Below are 20,948 nucleotides of genomic sequence, written 5' to 3' on the forward strand. Positions count from 1 at the left end.
AAAACATGAACTGTACAAAAACACCAAACCCCACCACCATGTATTCCTGAGCCTGCAGCTATATGGTCTGTATCTGAATGTGGCCTTTTCTGGACAAGAACATTGGAGACACTCAATTTTTTTTCTTTTAAATCATAGCCAGAATTTTTCCAAAACGGTTGAGTAAGCTATTCTTTGACACCAGTCCTGCTTAAAACATAGCAGTATGACAAGACTGCAGCATAAAAATGGCAGAGATGTTAAAACCAATTTAAAATGTCAGTCCCAATTCTCCCAATACAGGATACGACTGACTCATTTAAGTCAACTACCGTTACTTGATCTTGTGCTTATTCTGAAAAGGCTCAACACATGCTACACAACAAAGACTAGACACATCTCAAATCTATCCTGAGAGCTTCCAGAAAACCCGACATTACAACTGTAACTCAGTGTTGATTACTTTACGTGGACTACCTGCATGAGTAAGCTGAGTAAAGTTAGCAGGGGAGAGCACACACAATGCATACCATTTCATTCCACCACCAGTGGCAGGAAAGGATTTGCTTGATTTTTCAGGCAGGGCTATTTCTTTATGAAGGGGAATTCACATCTAAATTTTTCAAAGCAACAAATGATTTGAAGTGGCTTTAAGACTAATTGTGATGGGAGAACAAAATTAGATCTGTACTGGCTTTACAAAACTCTTATTTTAAGAGCACAGAATGATACAGGGCTGTATTTTCCTTTGCATAGGAACAACATTGTTATACCCATAGGGCTTAGGACTATTTTCATTATGTTGAAGGAAAAGTACAAGAACTGCCATACTTTGCAACACAACATATTCTTTAGTGATGCAAAAAATAATCCATATCCAAAAAATGATTGGTGCAGAGAGAGGAAAATTTGGCAAAAACTGTAGAAAATTATTCTGATTTCTGCCAGAAAAGCAATTTCTAAAAAAAAGAAATTTATATTTTTAAAACAAAACATTGTGAAGGTATCTCACGGATAATATGAATTTCTGTTTAATTTCAGGGACATCATACAGAAATTCAGCAAAATCTCTTACCTAGTTCTATTGATGCTTTCACTCAAAATATTTCAATTATTTCTGTAATACTATAAGCATGCATAGAGATTTACAGACACAAAAAGGCACATACCCTGCACCCAAGGTATTTAAGGGCTTCCAGAGTATGTCTTAAATACAGAGATGGCACAAGAGAGAACAAGTAAAAGGTCGGGTTAAGAGAGGATCTGAGAATTGCAAAATTATCTGCTGAGTCAGTAAGGAAAGCATATAGATATTTTCATTCTACAACACACTGCCATGGGCAGTAGCTGTTAAATCAATAATTGTTGTCTCGGTCATAGTTTGGATTCCACTCTGCAACTACCAACCACAAAGGAAGCCTTAAAGAGGCACTATCAGCTTAATCATATGTGCAAACAAACATTTACATAGCACACCTTTAATTATTACAAAGGGAAAAAAGTTTTAAAAGCTAATTTACTTAGCACAATTTCTCCTCTGTACTCTCAGCATTTCCCTCAGCTGGAATAATGAAAATAATTTAAGAGTTTTCACTGTCATTCATAGTCACTTTCGGGTTCTTGTAGTGCCAAAGTTTAGGTTTCAGATACTGTATAAGGATGTCATGTTTATAAAAACAGCTGCAGTAAAATAGTATTCTATATTTCACAGTCCCAAAGCACCACCTGTAGTTTCTTAATGCATGTTTATTAAACAAAAAATAGAAGGAGATCAAGACCTCCATCTAGCCAGTTTCCAGTGTACTCTGTCGCTGTTGATTTAGTTCTCTCCTCTCTGCAGTGCCTTTTGTAGATTAACTTAATATAAGTGCAAGCTAGAATGTTAGTTGCAACAACATTTTATAATAAAAAAAATATAATTAAACTTTTCTGTTTCTAGTAGGTAGCTGATGTTCCAGTTAATACAGCATTTCACACATTTTTCAAAGCTGAACATCCTTTCAGAAAAATGAGACGGTCCCTACAGCTCCACCATGTGGTGTTAAAGCTTTACGCATCTCTATTTATACATCTTCCATCATGACAGGTTTCAGAGTAGCAGGCGTGTTAGTCTGTATCTGCAAAAAGAACAGGAGTACTTGTGGCACCTTGGAGACTAACAAATTTATTAGAGCATAAGCTTTCATGGGCTACAGCCCATTTCATCGGATGCATAGAATGGAACATATAGTGAGAAGATATATACATACAGAGAACGAGGAAGTTGCCTTCACACCTTCTTCACCATCCCCTCTCCACTTTGGGAGATGCTTGTGTAGATCTTTGTAACATGAAATGTCCCCTCCTTTGTGTTTTGATAAGCAATGAACTTAATAATTGTTAGCAATGTTGACATCTGGATTAGCAGCACCCATTATTATGAATGGGGCAGGTCCAACCTCAAAACTATTCTTCTACAAACTCAGGCAGACATTGCTGTATCAGCTACGCTCCCCTCACATTTTAAAGGTTTTCCTCACAACCATGGCAGCTAGAGACTTTTTCAGAAAATAACGTGAGATTCTGGAAAATAAAGCTATGTCTACACTAGAGACCTTATAACCACGTAGCTGTAGCTACGCTCCTGTAAGATCTCTCATGTAGCTGCTCTATGTGGACAGGAGAAGGCTCTTCCATCAACATAATTAAACAACACCCAATGAGCAGCGATAGCCATGTCACTGGGAGAAACTCTCTGGCCATCATAATGTGCTGAGGAGGATGTTTTTTCACACCCCCGAGCAACATAAGTTTTCCTGACATAAGTGGTAGTGTTGACATGACCTAATTCAGAGATTGCCTGGTGGGGGATATACCACACACTTTGAAAAACTGTCAGTCCATGTGCATGGGGTTTTTTTAAGATTAATTTTTTTTCTATAATATATACTCTAGTTCAAACAGAAATTATTTTTTGGGAAGTTCTATGGTCTGTGTTATACAGGAGATCAGACTAATCAATCCGTGTGGTCCTTTGTGGCTTTACAATCTATGAATTGTTGAATAAAAGAGAATTAACTCTTGAGGTGTTGGACTCATTAAATTGCGCAAAGCCCATATCTAACAAAAGTGTTGTTTATTTAAATGGCCCAGTTAAAAACACAATTAGGACTAATCTGATGAGTGTAAAGTACATGTGGGAGTTCTAAACTGCGGGACCAGGATGTGGATCTTACCATCTGATTGACTTGTACGTGCACACTCCTATGCTGATGCAGATTACTGGAGTGGGGTCCAAGTCAGCCCACATCATGTCATTTAATTTGGTCATTAGCCTAGCTCTTTTCTAATCTAGTGAATATTCAGTATTTGTCATTTTTATATATTCATTTTATAAATTCTATTTTTACTGTCCCCTAATTTGGCTTTTTTTTTTAATATACGAAATTTTTTAACTGTTTTTTTTTCCCTCTCTGGAACAATTACATAAAGGGCCGTTCTGCCCTGTTACATCAGCATAAGGGAGAGTGGAATTTAGCCCAACCTGCCATGTGCTGCAATAGGATCAGAAGGGATGTACCTTTTTACCCACATGATACCCCGCTGAAGTCAATGGTCACAAGGTTCGCCCACATGGGCCTGATGGCAGGATACGACTCTCCCCCCCCCCTCGTGATTACCCTGGCAACTGCAGGTTACAGCGGCTTGGTTACTACTGTCAAGATCAAATAAAACTATAAACCTTAAAATGTAAACGGCAAGAGTTCCCATTCAAATCAGCAAGAACGGGCAGAGCCACCCAGCCTTACAAGACCCCCCCTCCCCCATCAGCTCGGCTGCAAATTCGAGTCTCCCGCCCACTATTAGGACCGGAATGAAAAAGGGGGCATTGCACGCGCGTGTTTTTCAGAAACATGCTACTTGCCTTCGGTGAGCAGGCGCACAGGCTGTGGCCAGGAGAGGTCTGCTCCATGCATGGGGGCAAGGTTCAGAAAGGGCCGCCACGCACAGCCCTGCGAACATCTGCCGTGCGGGCGCGCTTGGGAGTTACCGGGGCTCCTGGCACGTGCTCCCCTTCGCGCACCCCACGGCTGCCCAGCCATGCCCAGGGAGCCTGGCGCCCGGCCGCGGCTGGGAGGCTCTGTGAACGGGGCTGGTGCAGTGCAGATAGCAATAATAACACACACCGACCGACACTGCAGTCACCCGGGGGGGGAGGGCTGCTTGTCCCGTCCTTTGACTTTTCTGAAGCAGAAACACCGCACTGGCCTGAGCAATGATCCCCTGCCCCTCCCCCGCTGCAGCGTCTGAGGAAACGCTTTCTAACGCAGTCGCGAGACGAACGGCGGAGCCTGGAGCTTCGAGTCATTCCTCCCGCTAGCCGCGCGACCGGCCGTGCCCCCGTCCCGCCCAGTGAACTTCAGCTCCCAGGCTGCCCTTGTGAAGGCCGGATCTGTCCCGGTGCATTATGGAACTTATAGTTTTCCCTCTTGACGTCGCGACGAGCGAGCGGGACGGTAGGAACTACATTCCCCAGCATGCATGTGGTCCGCACCGTCGCGGATCTGCCTGCCCAAGGCAAAGCGGGATTTGTCGCCTTTGTTGGCCGCCTTTCTCGTCGGGGGGGTGACCTCAGTGAATGACAGCTCCCAGGATGCTCTGGGTCGCAGAGTCGCCCCGCCCCCGTTCAAATGTGCATGCTGGGATTTGTAGTCATGCTCTTCGGCTCTGTCGCCCATCCGGGCTGTGCGGACTACACTTCCCAGCTTGCTCCGCGGCGGGGGCGGGAGCTGATTACAGGGCGGGGTGGTGGGTGCGGCCGGCTCAGTAGTACGAGGTGGCGGCTCAGCAGCCGAAGCAGGCTCTGAGTTGTGTCTGGCTGTCTCAGTATGTCGGACGCAGGCGGCGGCGGGGGCGGCGAGGAGGGCGGCCTGGACGTGCCGGGCTCGGCGGTGCAGAATGTGGCCGACGTCTCGGTGCTGCAGAAGCACCTGCGCAAGCTGGTGCCGCTGCTGCTGGAGGACGGCGGCGAGGCCCCGGCCGCGCTAGAGGCGGCGATGGAGGAGAAGGGCGCCCTGGAGCAGATGCGCAAGTTCCTCTCCGACCCGCAGGTGCACACCGTGCTGGTGGAGCGCTCCACACTCAAGGGTGAGAGCCGGGCCGGGCGCCGAGCCGCTGCGGTGGGGAGAGCCGGGCGGGGAGGTGAGGGTCGGGGGAGCCTCCCTCCGCTGCAGATGGCAGCTGTCAAGATGGCGGCAGCCGCCGCTTTGTGCGTTGCGGTGACTGTTCTTCCCCCACTTCGTGTGACTGGGCTGGGCGGGCCTCTGGCCTCCCCCCGTATACTCACCACGCGCACACGCACGGAGTGAGGGGTGGGTCTGTGATCCTCCTATATCCCCACCCCGTCCCCCACATGCACAGTGTGGTGCACCCTGTAACCCCCTATTGGAAGAAGGGAGACCGCCCCATCAACAGTTCCCTAACTGATTTCCCCCCAGGGGTGGAACTGGCTCTCCCTGAAACCTTCTGTATTGGAATAGAGAGAAGAGATGCTGTAACCCACCCAGCAACACCCCTGTCCATTCCCACAGGGAGGGAATGTACCATAGCCTTGGTCCTGAAAGCTAACCCAAAACTTATATAGAGGGGCTACTAACGTGTCTATGCTGTGGGAAGAAAAAATAGCCAGAAACTGGTGCTTCAGTTTTAAATTACGGAGCTTAAGAAATCAACACTGGTCTTTGAAAAAAGACATGTGTGGACACTGCCTTAGAAGAGCTGTGGCTGAATCAAAGTCAAGATGATAAAACGTTCCCATGAGCTGTGCATTTATTGTTTTGTCAAGTTTCTATCTTGGCTTTGCAGCACTGGAGTGCTTGGAAGCCTTGAACTTGGATCTTCACAACAGCATCTGACTTTATTGCTGTGTTGGGCCACATGTCCCCATTCCCCCCCCCCCCCCAAAAAAAAAGAATCTTTATAAACTAAGATGTAGATGCTGGCTGAAAGGTCTTATGTAAGTAAATATAACAGCCGTTGTACCTTAACATAGACTTCCCTGTTGGTACCTGACTTGAAAAGGTAAGGGCATGATGTTAGGATTTTTCCTTGGTCAATTTGAGAAGTATCAAAGGATCATTAGTTTCTATGTGGCTAGTTCATAGATGCAGGCAGAAGGAATCTCCCAGTAATTTCATTTGAAGGCCTGTACCTGCCACAGTGTTGCAAAGTACTGCAGTGCAGTAAAAACAGTGGGTATGAGCCAGTGCTGTTGAATGGCTTGGATTGTTATTTTATGGCCTAGCCCTAGAGGCAAGAATGCTTAGCAACCGAGATATATTAACACCAGTCACATTCAGTTAAAATGGAATCATTATTTCAAAACCTGGCTGGGTACTTTTCTATGTTAGGTATTTGCATTGTGTTTCTGCCTTCCCCTTTGTACAGCAACTAGTAACTTTTTTATGGGTGAATTGCTCCTTGACAGTTAGTTAGGTGATCTGGTATGTCTAGCCCCTGATCAAAGCTGTTTTGCAATAGTTTGGGTGGAGAAGTGGGGTGAGAGTGGGAAGTCAAAATCCTTAAACATACACACAAAATGAGCCAATTGTGCTCTAACTCCAGTTGCCCCATTTATGAGACAGCTAGTATGTCTACACTGTAATGAAATCTGCAGCACGGTACCAGAGCCCAAGTCATTTGGCTTGGGCTGCTGGACTAAAAATAGCAATGTAAATGTTCATCTCCGGGAGGAGACCTGACTCTGGGACCCACGCCCTGCCCTCTAATGTCTACACTGCAATTTTTAGCCCCGTCAGCCCAAGCCCCACAAGTCTGAATCAGCAGATGGGCACCAGCCACAGCTGCTCAGTGAGTTATTTTATTGCAGTGTAGATGTACCCCTGGTGCACTTGGTCCCCAGTCTACGCCAGCATGTTCAAATATTGCAGGCACAGACTATTTTTACTGTACACATCTTACGTCTAAGAGAAAGTGCTCTGAGAACAGTCTGCGAACATTTTGGTATTACTCATTCCTTTCTGTGATGGATACATTTCCTCACTCCTGACAGGATAAATCTTTTTTGAGGATATTGCTCTACCTAAACATCACCCAACAAATGTGCCTTGGGCCAAATGTCAAAATTGTTTGGCCCTGCTCACCCTACCTCCACCCCCTAAAAAAAAACAGATCTCTAACAGGTCTTCAGCAGGATTAGTTTTTCTTCACTAGCAGAAGAATCCCTTTAAGGAGGGTCGGAGGACTCAAATGGCAAGCTGTTCCTCTGGAGCTTTTTTTAATAATTGGAGCTTGATCTGTCTGATCTTTCACTTCAGGCTTGCAACAAGTCATGTTGTGCATGTGGGTGTTTGTGTGCATAAGTATTTTTGTGATAGCATTTGTGTTGTAAACGCCAAAAGTGAAATTTTTTTTGAGTTGGGATAGCATGTTTCTGAAATATATGGAATGTCTGGATCAGAAATAGATTTGATCTTTTGGGGTCTGCAAAGGACTGTTGTTCCCTTCAGGTATGTCTGTACTGTAATTAGACACCTGCGCCTGGCCTGTGCCAGCTGACTGTGGCTAAGGGGCTACTTAGACATTCGGGCTCCAGCCTGTGATGTGGGAGGGTCCCAGAGCTCAGTCTGCCCAAGCCTGTCTGCACCACAATTAACAGCCTCTTCACTCAGGTACAGGGAGCTTCGGTGATTAATTGTAGTGTAGACATACCCTCAGATGCTTTCTTTGTATAGAGGAACCATACAAAGGTGCACCTCTATATGGGGAGAGAAGTTTTGCTAAAATTCTTAAATCTTGTTTTAAACACTTCATCAAAAAGGAATCTGTTCTACACTAATAGCCTAACTTTTAAAATACCACATTCTAGAAAAGGTTTTGTTAATATTTTTAAAACTGATCCACCTGACTTTTATGGACACTCTTGGTCAGCTTCAGCCGCTAAAAAATAATAGCCTGACCACTCATATGTTGAATTTTTAAAAAGATTAAAAACATTCTGGAAAAGTGTGCTGGAAATATAGTACTGATAAGCTCACTAGAGCTATGATTCCTGTCAGCATCACCTGGGGTAAGAGAACTTACTTCTGGAAATATGCTGCTGGATTGTCAGAGCTTTTACACAACTAATACGGTAGGAAGGAGGTTAAATACCTTTAAGTGCAATGGGTAGAGTTCTAGCACTCCTGCTTTGTTAAAATGTTAAGTGTTGACTTTTCTACTCTGACTTGAAAATGTAAAGCACCCAGTGCTGACGACTATCAACTCTCAGGAGAGCCACAAAGATTCACCAGTTAATCTTATCAAACATAAATTGTGTGCTGTTAAGTGGTTGGTTTCATCTGGACATCAGGGGCATCTACCACAATGGGCTACTACTTGTCCATGGGCTTTAGGTGCTACAGTAATACGAAATAAAGCTCTGGTAGTTTGTCTTTTGGAGGCATTGGGAGAACAGGAGAGTAATGCTCTTGTTCTTTTTCTAACGTGGGCGTGTCTTCCTCAGATGGAGACAGCTTTGTGCTGCATTGCAGTGGTTTCACTGCAGAAGTGCCAGCATGCACAGCGATTACATCACCTTGTGACTCACTAGCTAAATTAGGGAAACAATCGTTTTCTCTTACATTTTGTACTTTCAATCTCCTCTTTTTGTTAGTATAATTTGAAGTCTTTGAAAAATATCAAGGCTAAGTTATGAAAAGGAATAAAACTGATGATCTTGTGGCATGTTCTTGCGGGTCTTTAAGCATACTGAAATGATAAAACGTTGTGTAGTTTTAAAAAGCCATAACTCAGGCTTTGTATTGTGGGGAAACTCTGCAAATCTATCTCTTGAAATCAGCATGTAAGGAGTTGGCTTATAATTTTGCTTTCGCTACAGCAATTCATACAGGAAGCAGCCTAGAAAAAAGGGGAGCAGTAGTGATCCAGAAGTAACCAATCGCTTGTAATAAAGCCGTAAAAACCTCTGTCTTGAGGAGTCATGCGTTTCTGGGTTCTAAGTCATGGGTTAGTGCAAATGAAAATATACTTTGATATGTTCTGTCCAATTCTGCTGACAACAAATGAAATCATTGTTGGTATCATTTCAATTTAGTTGCCTTGGAAATGTTGATTAAAAATCAAATACTGATCGTACAATTCTCAAGCTAAGTAACAAGGCTTCACCAGTTTTCATCTTATCTGGTTATTATAGGTAGAATCTCAAACCCCTAAAAATAAAACTTGAGCTGTATGGCAAACAGTACTCTGTGTAAAGTTTCAAACCTAGATGAGAGATGGGTACAAAAGAGCTCCTGCACGAATAGGTGTGAGGTAGATGGGGTGGAGAGGGGTGGGTTCATAGGCTTTCAAGTGTGTGTTAGAGGTTTTTAATATATCACTCTGTTTGTTTGCAGAGGATGTGGGTGATGAAGGAGAAGAGGAAAAAGAGTTTATATCCTATAGCATTAATACTGACATTCATTATGGGCTAAAGTCAAACAGGTGAGTGCAGTCTGATATACACGTCCTAATCTTGTGTTATACTAGAGCTACTGTAATTTACTGTATTCTGGAATTAAATGTCTTATGGTTAACTAACTTTTTTCTTTGCTCCGCAGTTTGGCATTCATTAAGCGTACACCAGTGATCGATGCTGACAAACCAGTGTCCTCCCAATTGAGAGTGCTTACTCTTAGTGAAGATTCTCCTTATGAAACATTACATTCTTTCATTAGCAATGCTGTTGCTCCCTTTTTTAAGTCCTATATCAGAGAGTCTGGCAAAGCAGACAGGTAATTCTGTTAAATGCAAATAATAAATTGTCAGTACTAATGAAAAATGGATCAAAAAGATTGTGGGGTGGGGTAAATAGGACTTGAAACAATTTTAATAGGAAAATGATCTTGAAGCTAGGCTATTGCTTATGAGATTGTCACAAATTGGTGCTGCTTGTTGAGGATGTAGTTCAAGTTACATAAAATTACATGCACTTGTGTTCATATATGCCTGTTGGTCTCGCTTTTCATTTGGTAATGTTTTTTCCCCCCAGGGATGGTGATAAAATGGCTCCATCAGTTGAGAAGAAAATTGCAGAACTTGAAATGGGACTGCTGCACTTGCAGCAGAATATTGAAATTCCAGAGATCAGTTTGCCAATTCATCCAATTATTACTAATGTTGCCAAGCAATGTTATGAGCATGGAGAAAAGCCAAAGGTTACTGACTTCGGTGACAAGGTTGAGGACCCAACTTTTCTCAACCAGCTACAGTCTGGAGTTAATCGATGGATTAGAGAAATACAGAAGGTAAAATTGCAGAACCAAATGTCAGACTACTCGGTAGAAACTCCTGCGTCATTCTTTAAGGGTGTGAAAGCCTCCTCTTTTGCTGCTGGCCCCTTAACCGTGTAGTAAAATCTTACTCCATGCAGGAAATTCTAAACACAGGGCCAGATTCTCAGCCAGCGTAAACTGAGCTACACCAGTGTACAGTTGAGAACCTGGCTGACGTTCTTTGCCTTCAAGTAAATAGTTACTAATAAAACACTGGCTAATTTTGTGTCTTACCATTGAGGTAGTAAAAAATGACTGGTGTAAGTGCCCTTGCTGGCCCAGTGAGGGTGAAGTGCAGATGCCCTGAACTGACATCCCTAATAAATATACTTAAGCATGAATTAATCAGTTTTATGCCCAACCCAGCCACTCTGTAGGCCTCCTCTGGGGTACTTAGTAAGGCCTTCACTTTGCAGCAAGGCCCCTTCTGGCAGTCCCCTCCTTTCTGGGGAAAAGCAGTAGGGCTTCCAGCATCTCTACTCGAGCTGTGTCTGTGCTATGGTGTGTTTTGCTTCTCCTCCCCTTCTGTTACAGGAGTAATGATGCACCACTCTTCCTCCAAAGGAGCCACTGACTCCCTTGCTTGAGTCGGCTCACTTCTCTGGGCAATAATATCTATCTTCCAAAGGGGAGTGGGAGTTTTTCAAGTTGTGGTGAAGATAAATTTTGAAGAGGCTACTATACAGTGACACTTAGTTAACTTGAAATATCTGTGTCAAGACTTGAATTTTTACTTCTGGAAATAATTTGTGGATGGATGCTATAATTGAGACAAACATAAGCAAAGCTGGCTGCTCTATCCTTAATGTATTGCAAACTTATACCTTAAGATTTCATAGGATGCATGCATATCACTTGCTCCTACACACACAGGCATAATCTAAATAACGATGAAATATTGGCTTTTTACTTTTTCATGACCAAATTCTCAGTGTTCCTGCATGGGTACACTGAGGCAAAGGATGAGGCCACAGCTTCCTTCTTTCATTTTATTGCCAGCTCCTGCAATCATTGGATTCTGGGACTGATTTAGTACACCCAGCAGGTTCCCAACGAGCATGGCTTATGTTGGGGCTGTAGTCAGTGCCCTTCTGCATAACTCACGGTGACTGAAACCAAATGGAGATAGGGTACCAACTACACTTGTTTTTTAAAGCAACCACAACTCCTATGTCTAAATGAGTTCAGTCTATCCCAGGTAGATACGGGGTCACTTCCACTTGGCGTCAACAACAACAGCTTTGCACTTTCTCCAGTGTACCTCCCAGAAGCCTAAAGAAATATGTTTGCTCACCTGTGAAAACACTTTAATTTGGCTCTTCTTTTACCCTAGGAATATTTTTTAACTTACACCTTTTGTGTACAGCTACTGCAGGCAACGTTCACTATTACAGGTGTTGGTGAATTGCTTGCAGTGGGCTCGTGTAGACTAGAACTTTCCATTTTGGCATGTTGAACTATTAAAATTGTGTGGAGGCAGTTAATTGTTGTAGGTAGGTTTGCACTTCTATTAATAAACAGTTACACAACAAAAGCATGTCACTTTCTTCAACATTTCATTTATGTCTTTAAGGTGACCAAACTGGATCGAGATCCTGCGTCAGGCACGGCTTTACAGGAAATTAGTTTCTGGCTGAACTTGGAACGTGCCCTGTACCGCATTCAGGAGAAGCGTGAAAGCCCAGAAGTCCTCCTGACACTAGATATCTTGAAACATGGCAAACGTTTTCATGCTACTGTCAGCTTTGACACAGACACAGGTAAGAAATTACAATGTGCTGTAGCTTCATGAGCAGTTTCTGTGGAAGTTTAGCTCTTGTGATATAGTTACACGAAGTTAAACATCAATATCACAATCAAAAAGCTTCACCTTGTATGAAGTGAAAACTATTGTCTTTAAACTGGCCAGATGGAATTGACACAAAAAGGGTCAATTAAATTTAACTCTCTTGTATTGTATTTAGGTCTAAAACAGGCACTGGAAACTGTAAATGACTACAATCCACTGATGAAAGACTTTCCTTTGAATGACTTGTTGTCTGCTACTGAACTGGACAAAATAAGACAGGCACTTGTGGCAATATTCACCCACCTGAGAAAAATCAGAAATACGAAGTACCCCATTCAAAGGGCACTGCGTCTAGTGGAAGCCATTTCAAGAGACCTGAGTTCTCAGCTACTGAAAGTATTGGGAACCAGAAAACTGATGCATGTTGCCTATGAAGAGTTTGAAAAGGTACGTCTAGGATGTCAAATATGGTAATAGCTAACGTAACACACTGAATGCAATTATGAGAGCATGTCGTTTGAGAGTCAAACAAGTTTACGTTCTTAAATTTTCAGGTTATGGTTGCATGTTTTGAAGTCTTCCAAACTTGGGATGATGAATATGAGAAATTACAAGTGTTGCTGAGAGATATTGTGAAGAGAAAGAGAGAAGAGAATCTGAAGATGGTGTGGCGTATCAATCCTGCCCACAGGAAACTGCAGGCTCGTCTTGATCAAATGAGGAAGTTCAGGCGCCAGCATGAGCAGCTGAGAGCAGTGATTGTGAGAGTCTTAAGACCTCAGGTAGTGTTCCACTCCTTTCTAATTGGGGTAACTGCCTATACGTCTGGTAAAGATATAGCAGTTTCCCATCTCTTGATGAAAGCCTACATGTAGACACAAGCCAGTCATGTTAAAATGTATTAACTCACAAAAGCAAAATTACTTGTGTTCCCCTGCAAACAGCCGACTAAAGGAACCACAGGTGCAAAACATAACCAATAGAATTTGGGTAGAACTCTTAAAAGCTTTCTAAATCCACCATGGAAAGGAATATACAATCACTCTCATAGCTGTGAGCTCCTCTGATGGATCTGAAGCAAGTTAAACAGTTACTTCAAAGTTTTGATATCTGTGACATAGCGGTAAAGACCCATTTTCAGCTACATTAGAAATGTACCAGTACCAATTCAATCTGTAACTGATCACTTTTGTATTCATGCAAACAGCAATGTTTTTTCTCTGTATAATCTCTCTTCAAAAGGAAAAAGAATCTGGGGATTTATTTTCAGGCCTTGAGGGCATGTTTTTAAATTGTCTTTAGTTTTCCAAAAGGAGCAGTCCTATTCAATTATTCAGTGTTTATACCCTGACAATAGTGAAAGATATGTAATCATTTTTCAGTTTGCTTACAGACATTAATGAGAAGAATGGTATTACATTCTTCCACGTTTTCTTAATAATAAGGCTAAAGTGTCCATACTTAAATCCATGGATAAAAGCACTCTAATGCTGGCCTGTTTTTTCATGTGATTGGAAAAAATGGATCCTGCATGCAATAACTTGCTTTAAGTTTGGATCGCTTGATTTTGAATCTGGCAAATAACTACAGCACAAGTTTGAAGTGGAGAATCTCTCATTATTGCTAAACAGCGTGCAGCAGAAGATATACTCTCCTCGTCTCATTTGCAGATTAATACCCAACAGAAACCAAATTAGCACCCTTAGGTTCCAAAGGGTTTAGTCAACTGTAAGTACAGTGCAAAAAGTAATTGCATGTGTCTTTTTACAATGTGTACATAAAATGCTTCACTCTGAACATGTGTGTGACAAAGAAACGGTTAGATCAGTGAGTCTTTACTAAACTCTGTGACTTTATGCAGGTCACTGCTGTTGCCCAGCAGAATCAAGGAGATGTACCTGAACCCCAGGATATGAAGGTAGCAGAAGTCCTTTTTGATGCTGCGGACGCTAATGCTATTGAAGAAGTGAATCTTGCTTATGAGAATGTTAAAGAAGTAGATGGCTTAGATGTTTCCAAAGAAGGTACAGAAGCCTGGGAGGCAGCAATGAAACGGTATGATGAAAGAATTGATAGGGTTGAAACAAGAATAACTGCTCGTCTACGAGACCAGCTTGGCACAGCAAAGAATGCAAATGAAATGTTCCGGATCTTCTCCAGATTCAATGCTTTGTTTGTCAGACCTCACATTCGGGGTGCTATTCGTGAATATCAAACACAATTGATCCAGCGTGTAAAAGATGATATTGAGTCCCTTCATGACAAATTCAAGGTACAATACCCACAAAGTCAGGCTTGCAAAATGAGTCATGTTCGCGACTTGCCTCCTGTGTCTGGGTCTATAATCTGGGCCAAACAGATTGATCGACAGCTCACAGCCTACATGAAGCGTGTTGAAGATGTGCTTGGCAAAGGTTGGGAGAATCATGTGGAAGGCCAGAAGCTGAAGCAGGATGGAGACAGCTTCCGTATGAAGCTCAACACTCAAGAAATATTTGACGATTGGGCAAGGAAGGTTCAGCAGCGCAACCTTGGTGTGTGTGGCCGTATCTTCACTATTGAAAGCACTCGTGTTAGAGGCCGAACTGGAAATGTCCTCAAACTAAAGGTCAACTTTCTCCCAGAAATAATTACACTCTCAAAAGAAGTCCGCAACCTTAAGTGGTTTGGATTTCGTGTTCCACTTGCAATTGTCAACAAAGCTCACCAAGCAAACCAGCTCTATCCTTTTGCTATTTCTCTGATTGAAAGTGTCCGTACATACGAACGGACCTGTGAGAAGGTGGAAGAGCGTAACACTATTTCTCTGCTGGTAGCCGGCCTAAAGAAGGAAGTGCAGGCTTTGATTGGAGAAGGTATTGCCCTGGTGTGGGAGTCATACAAACTTGACCCCTATGTACAACGCCTAGCAGAGACTGTCTTCAGCTTCCAAGAAAAGGTTTGTTCTACTGATTATGTTCTTTTTTCCAAGGGAGACTCTGCACATATTGGTGGCAGTTGAGTTTATCAGCAACAAAATATTTTAGTTTTGGATTGTATACTATTCAGGACAACAGGTGTCTTCCTCTTGGAAAATAATCTTACTGTATGCAACTATTGCTTAGATTCCACAATGTCTTATAGTATTGAAGAAGTCGCTGAATAGAAAAACAATTGATAAAATGTATGCTCTCAGATTATTACCTGGTAATGTGGCAAATGTTCTCTTTAGGGGGTGGTAGAGAAACCATATCTTTATAAAAAATGCTAATTTCGTGAAGTAGCTACTGAACCTTTTTAGTTAGTGATTATAACATGAACACGCGTTGTATTAATGCTTTATATTCTAGTATAGCATCAGCTACCTTTTAAAAACCTGCATGCATGTTTCTCAGTATCTCCCTTTTAGATTAAGGGAATTAGCCAAATTTTTGTGCTAATTTAGTCAAATTCTGACTTCTCCATTATCAGGCAAGTTCCCAGAGTCTTCAGTAAGTTTCAGTGAATGAAAATGTAATGACTCTCCCCCCTCTCCCCCTTGCAAGAATGGATGTAGCTCTTTTTGTGAGAGAGGGATGTTTTATCACTTCCCTCAACATGGCAGACTGCTATCAGCAAAGTACTAAAATTAAATGTTCCCTTAGGTGGATGATCTGCTCATTATTGAAGAAAAAATAGACCTGGAAGTTCGATCCTTGGAAACCTGCATGTATGATCATAAGACTTTTTCAGAAATCTTGAACAGAGTTCAAAAAGCTGTGGATGACTTGAATCTTCATTCATATTCCAATCTGCCTATCTGGGTCAATAAGTTGGATATGGAGGTAGGTCTTTCACTCAAAGTGAACGTAGCCTTCAAAGGTGTTAGGTGGCAGAGTAATTTGTCACTAACAACGTGGTCTACCACTTTCAAGTGACCTAGAGTGAGAATTTCCAATCTATTTGCCAGTTGCTTGAATATCTCTACCAAATGCCATTTAGGACATCTGGCAGGCTCTTAGGCAGACAGATAAAAGTGCTTTGCTCCCAATGACTGGAATTAATGGATTCCAGGGGAGACTTGCTAGCCTTTTAGCTGACAGGATAATAGCTAAAGGCTTAATAGATGGTTGAATATGCGTTGACCTGAATTTAATGGGTTAGTTTAATGGCTCGCCACTGATCGCATCCGACCAGAATATTCATAGATTCTTCTCCAATTCAGACTACAGAGTTCAAGAACTCAATGAGCTCTATAACAGGAGAGGATTCTCGGGGTGCTTGACAAGAAATAGTACACTGAGGACGACAATACCAAATTGATAAAACCTTTCTTGAAATGCAATGAAACTTATAACTGCAAAACAGTAAAAGAATTCTAAAACTCCTGGTGGTAACATTTCTGTTATAAGTACTTTAACCTAACATACTCTCACCCCTCCTTGAGGACACAGTAATAGGAGGTGAAGGACCATCCTCACTCCTGGCATGTCCGATTACGTGATGGTGCTGGCTTCCCCCATGGTTAGGAATGTTGAGTAGTTATACTATACTGCACAAGCTGACCTGATAACGTGATCGTCTATATAGTATTGGAGAACTGAATGAAATGAATCAATGAATCAAAGGAAGAGTTTTAGAATAGAGTCGACCAGTGATGAGCTGCCAAAATCTTAACAACCGGTTCCCTATAAAAAGTTCTGATTTAAGGGATGTGCCCCAGTATGTATTTTTTGTACCAACAGGGTTATCATACGTCCGTATTTTCCCAGCTGGCGATTTAAAAACCAAAAAGCCTGACCTGCCTGGGAAAATACGGATGTATGTTAACCCTGCCTAAATTTCTTGTTTAAAAAGATGGCCTGAACTAGAAATGAGCTCCGTTTCACATGTGTGGGTCCCCACCACTCCCTGGGGGTGTGCTAGGGTGACCAGATGTCCCGATTTTATAGGGACAGTCCCGATTTTGGGGTCTTTTTCTTATGTAGGCTCCTATTACCCTCCCACCCCCTATCCTGATTTTTTTCACACTTGCTGTCTGGTCACCCTAGGGTGTGCACATGTGTGGGTCCCAGCTGCTCCATGCCCCCCTCGCTGAAGCAGGTGTGCAGGGTTACTGCCCTGGGAACTGCAGGGCACCAGTGGACATGGGGCCAGCTGCAGACAGGGGCGTGGGGCATGGCTAGCTGGAGGCAGGGGGTGCAGGGGTGGCTGGAGACAGGGGCTGGCTGCGAGCAGAGTGGTGGGTACTCACGGGGAGAGCGGCTCGGAGCAGCCCGAGCAGCAGGACGCAGCCCGCCAGGCAGCAGTGGGAGCCCCAGGGCCAGGGGTCGGGGGAGCAGCAGCAGCAACAGGGCTCGTGCCCAGGGCCAGGCGGCAGCCCACGTGGCTCCCGCAGCACAGTACCCCCAGCGGCCAGAAAAGGAATTACATCACTTCCCGGCCGGAGCCCATCAAAGCCTCAGCACCGCCCACAGGGAAGCGGGTTAACAACCAATTCTAAAACAGCTTGAAAATTTAACAGCTGGTTCGCGTGAACCGGCTCCAGCTCACCACTGGAGTCGACTCCCGAAGAGCTCTTTTACAAGGTATTTTATAGGATCCTAACCTATGTAATTTAGACCCAACCTACTATACCCAAAACTTTTATTTCCGAACGCTAAGAATTTTATTGGTACCCTTCTCGTATAGGTTAGTGGATTATGACACTTATTTTCTAAATATATTAAGGATTATCTCATTCCCAAAACTGCCAACCTAGGCTGTCTTGATGACCTCCAAGTTGTGGTGTACCCTGCAGTTACCAACCAGTTGTAGAAGCCGGATAAATCTGTGATGTGATGTGGATAGTTCCTCCCTTTGGTTCCCCAAAGTTCAGGGACCATTCTTATCTTTGCCAAAGGTTGCCAACTTCTATGCTGACATATTTATACCTGATTATACTTTTTGCTATGTAGCAGATCTTACCGGATCTTACAGACCGGTAGGCTTCTTGCATTTCAGCAAAACTTATTATTAGGAAACACATGCCTCAACATATCCTAAATTCCAAGGAATTAATACTGATAAAATAAAATGGATTAATTTCAGAAAAAGAAACCTATTAATTGATACTGCCAGCTGGATTAATAAAATATAATAGCTAGCAAAATAATCCTGTGTGCTACATATGGCAGGGTAAGGACAGGTTCTCCAATGTGCGTGAACATCAGCACCTTAATACGGACAATAATAATCCTAATTCTAAGGTGAAGTCTCTTACTTAGGATAACATGGCAGTAAATCTGACATTTAGATCCCCTCCTAAAACATGGATTTTTTTAAATACTCTAAACAGTAGTCTCGCATGTTGACTTAAACTTCCTTTGCTTTAAAAGTGTTCGTTTAATTTTAAAAAAACCCCACTCCTGTTCTAAAGTGTAAGGCTGAATTTCCATCCTTTAAGAGTCCTGCTGTATCTGAAAGTTTCAGGGATTTCTTGACAATGCGGGAATCTTTTGGAGAGAACACATGATATAAGCGTCTTTGTATCTGTTTTCATTATGGCTTCTTCCTCCCTTAGATTGAACGAATACTAGGAGTTCGTCTACAGGCTGGGCTGAGAACTTGGACCCAAGTTCTTCTTGGACAAGCTGATGATAAAGCAGAAGTTGACATGGATACAGATGCACCTCAAGTCAGTCACAAGCCTGGTGGGGAGCCAAAGATCAAAGTAAGTTACATTTGACTGTTACTCATTATGCTTTTTGCTAAAATAAGACTGTCCAGAGCCTTGAGTAGAAATAAAAATACTCTGATAGTACATATTGCTATATAATGTAAGTTCTTCAACTCATGCTCCTGATTTGTATTCCTCTGGGGGTTATATGCACGCGCCATGCGTGAGCAGCTGGAGATTTTGAAAGTAGTAGTGTCTCTTGGTCCACACATACGCCCTTGCTTCGCTGAAGTCAAGGGAACCTTTGGTAGTGAGGCAGTCCCCTTTCTACATTAGACTTTTGTCCTTCAGGCCATGTTCTTGCCCATTTCCCAATGGCTCTTGCGGATCCCCCAGTTTTGAGGGCACCACCATTCGAACTGGGCTTTGATTTTTTGGCATTGGAGGACTTGGATGGAGTACAGGATCTGTCCTCCCATAACCAATATGACTACCCTAAGATTCCGCAGACTCAATGGCAGTACCCTCCCTTTCCCCAGCAACGGAACCATTGGTACCCTGCTCTTTGGGGCCCTCCATAGCAACGGATCTGCCTGGTCGGCCATCCTGGGCATTGTGGTGTCAGTATCTGCCTTTGGAACCTTCCCACTACGCTCGAGAGGAGTTCCCCCACCTCGCATCTTCGACGGTTATAGAGTAGGTATTCTGAACTAGTGTTGGAAGATGCTCCTCTTAGTCCAACTCTGACAGTACTGCTGGAACCAGAGCAGTTCCCTTCATCTCCAGATGCTGTAGTGTCTTCATCTCCCTCTTCGTGCCCAGATGACTACCATCAGTTCCAAGAGCAGGCAGTGACAGAGCAGGCCTGGCAGAAATGCTGGCGCTCTCCCCCAGCAGATAATGAGGGCAAGCGACTGGACATTTTGTGTCAGAAGGTATTCTTTTCTGCCAGCCTCCAATTTCACATCTCACTTCACATCTCACTTCGCTCAGTATGGCTTCAGGAATCTTCAGGTGAAGGGAGTCATGGCTGCATTCATCAGGTTTCCCAAGGGAAGTAAAGAACACCATAGAGGACTTCCCGTTCAATGGGTCTCATTTCTTGAGTCAGAAGACAGATGATTCCCTCCACTCCCTCTAAGACTCCAGAGCCGCTCTGCGGTCACTGGGTATCTATGCACCAGCAACCAAGTGCAAGTCTTACTCTGCCTAGAAGTGGACTCTCTCTCCTGCAAAGGGGAGTGATAGAACCTGTTCCGATGACCTATCAGGGTGCAGGGTTCTAGTCCACCTATTTTCTAGTCCCCAAGAGGGGCATGTGGAGGCGGATCTCAAACCTCAGTCGTCTCAACCACTTCATATGCAAGCCAAAGTTTCATATGGCCACCCTAGCAACCATCGTTCCTTTGTTAGAAAGAGGCATGGGGTTTACAGCTCTCGATATATGCAGGATGCTTGCTTCCACATGGATATCCATCCTACCCACAGACATTTCCTGAGATTCAAGGTTCTACATTTTGGACTCGTCACTGCTTGACAAGTCTTCACCAAAGCTTGTCTCCACTTTCGTTGCCTATAGCTGTGCCTCCAGAGGATCTATTTTCCCATGAACTACATCACGGACTTTCTACTTATAGTTCCCCAAGAGCTTCTCTCCTCCCTCTAGTGGTGGAATGATTCAGGTCAGGTCTGAACCGGAACATCATTCTTTCCGTCCTTCAAGCATGACAATGATCATAGATATGTTACTTGTCGGATTGGGTGCCCACATAGGTGAGCACATGACTCAGGAGTCTTGGACTGCTCAGGAATCCTGGATGCCTATCAACGTCCTAGAACTTTGGGCGATGCAGAGAGCATGTCGCACATTTCTCACGTTTAATTCATTCCTGTCATGTTCTCCTCATGTCAGACAACACTATCCCTGTTTACTAAATCAACAAACAAGGGGGCATGAGGTCACCTATGTTTTGTACGGAGGCAGTTCATCTTTGGGATTGGTGCGTTGCTCACAAGATCCTGTTGTCAGTAGCATACCTTCCCGGAACTCAAGCTAAGTGCCAACTCTCTCAGCAGGAAATTCATGATAGATCACGAATGGGAGCACCACAACACCGTGGTCACCAACATTTTTAACCGCTGTGGGATTCTGACCAGGGACCACTTCATCTCCCACACCAACAGCAAATGCACCTAATATTCCTATGGGAGACTGGGGGGGCTCAGTGACCTTTCCCAAGGTGATGCCCTG

General features: G+C 43.5%; 1 protein-coding gene across 1 annotated transcript in view; it reads left to right on the top strand.

Annotated features, from left to right (window-relative positions):
* The first annotated feature begins 4,847 nt into the window (after positions 1-4,847).
* Positions 4,848-20,948, top strand: part of DYNC1H1 (dynein cytoplasmic 1 heavy chain 1) — a 72,699-nt gene continuing 56,598 nt past the window's right edge. The window contains exons 1-10 of the mRNA XM_075129881.1: positions 4,848-5,106; positions 9,375-9,462; positions 9,579-9,752; positions 10,010-10,265; positions 11,866-12,052; positions 12,257-12,528; positions 12,636-12,863; positions 13,943-15,019; positions 15,705-15,884; positions 18,602-18,751. Coding sequence (XP_074985982.1) covers positions 4,848-5,106; positions 9,375-9,462; positions 9,579-9,752; positions 10,010-10,265; positions 11,866-12,052; positions 12,257-12,528; positions 12,636-12,863; positions 13,943-15,019; positions 15,705-15,884; positions 18,602-18,751 — 2,871 coding nt within the window. The remainder of the gene's footprint in view (positions 5,107-9,374; positions 9,463-9,578; positions 9,753-10,009; positions 10,266-11,865; positions 12,053-12,256; positions 12,529-12,635; positions 12,864-13,942; positions 15,020-15,704; positions 15,885-18,601; positions 18,752-20,948) is intronic.

The sequence above is a fragment of the Caretta caretta genome, chromosome 6 (genome assembly GCF_965140235.1).
Source record: "Caretta caretta isolate rCarCar2 chromosome 6, rCarCar1.hap1, whole genome shotgun sequence".
Taxonomy (NCBI): domain Eukaryota; kingdom Metazoa; phylum Chordata; order Testudines; family Cheloniidae; genus Caretta; species Caretta caretta.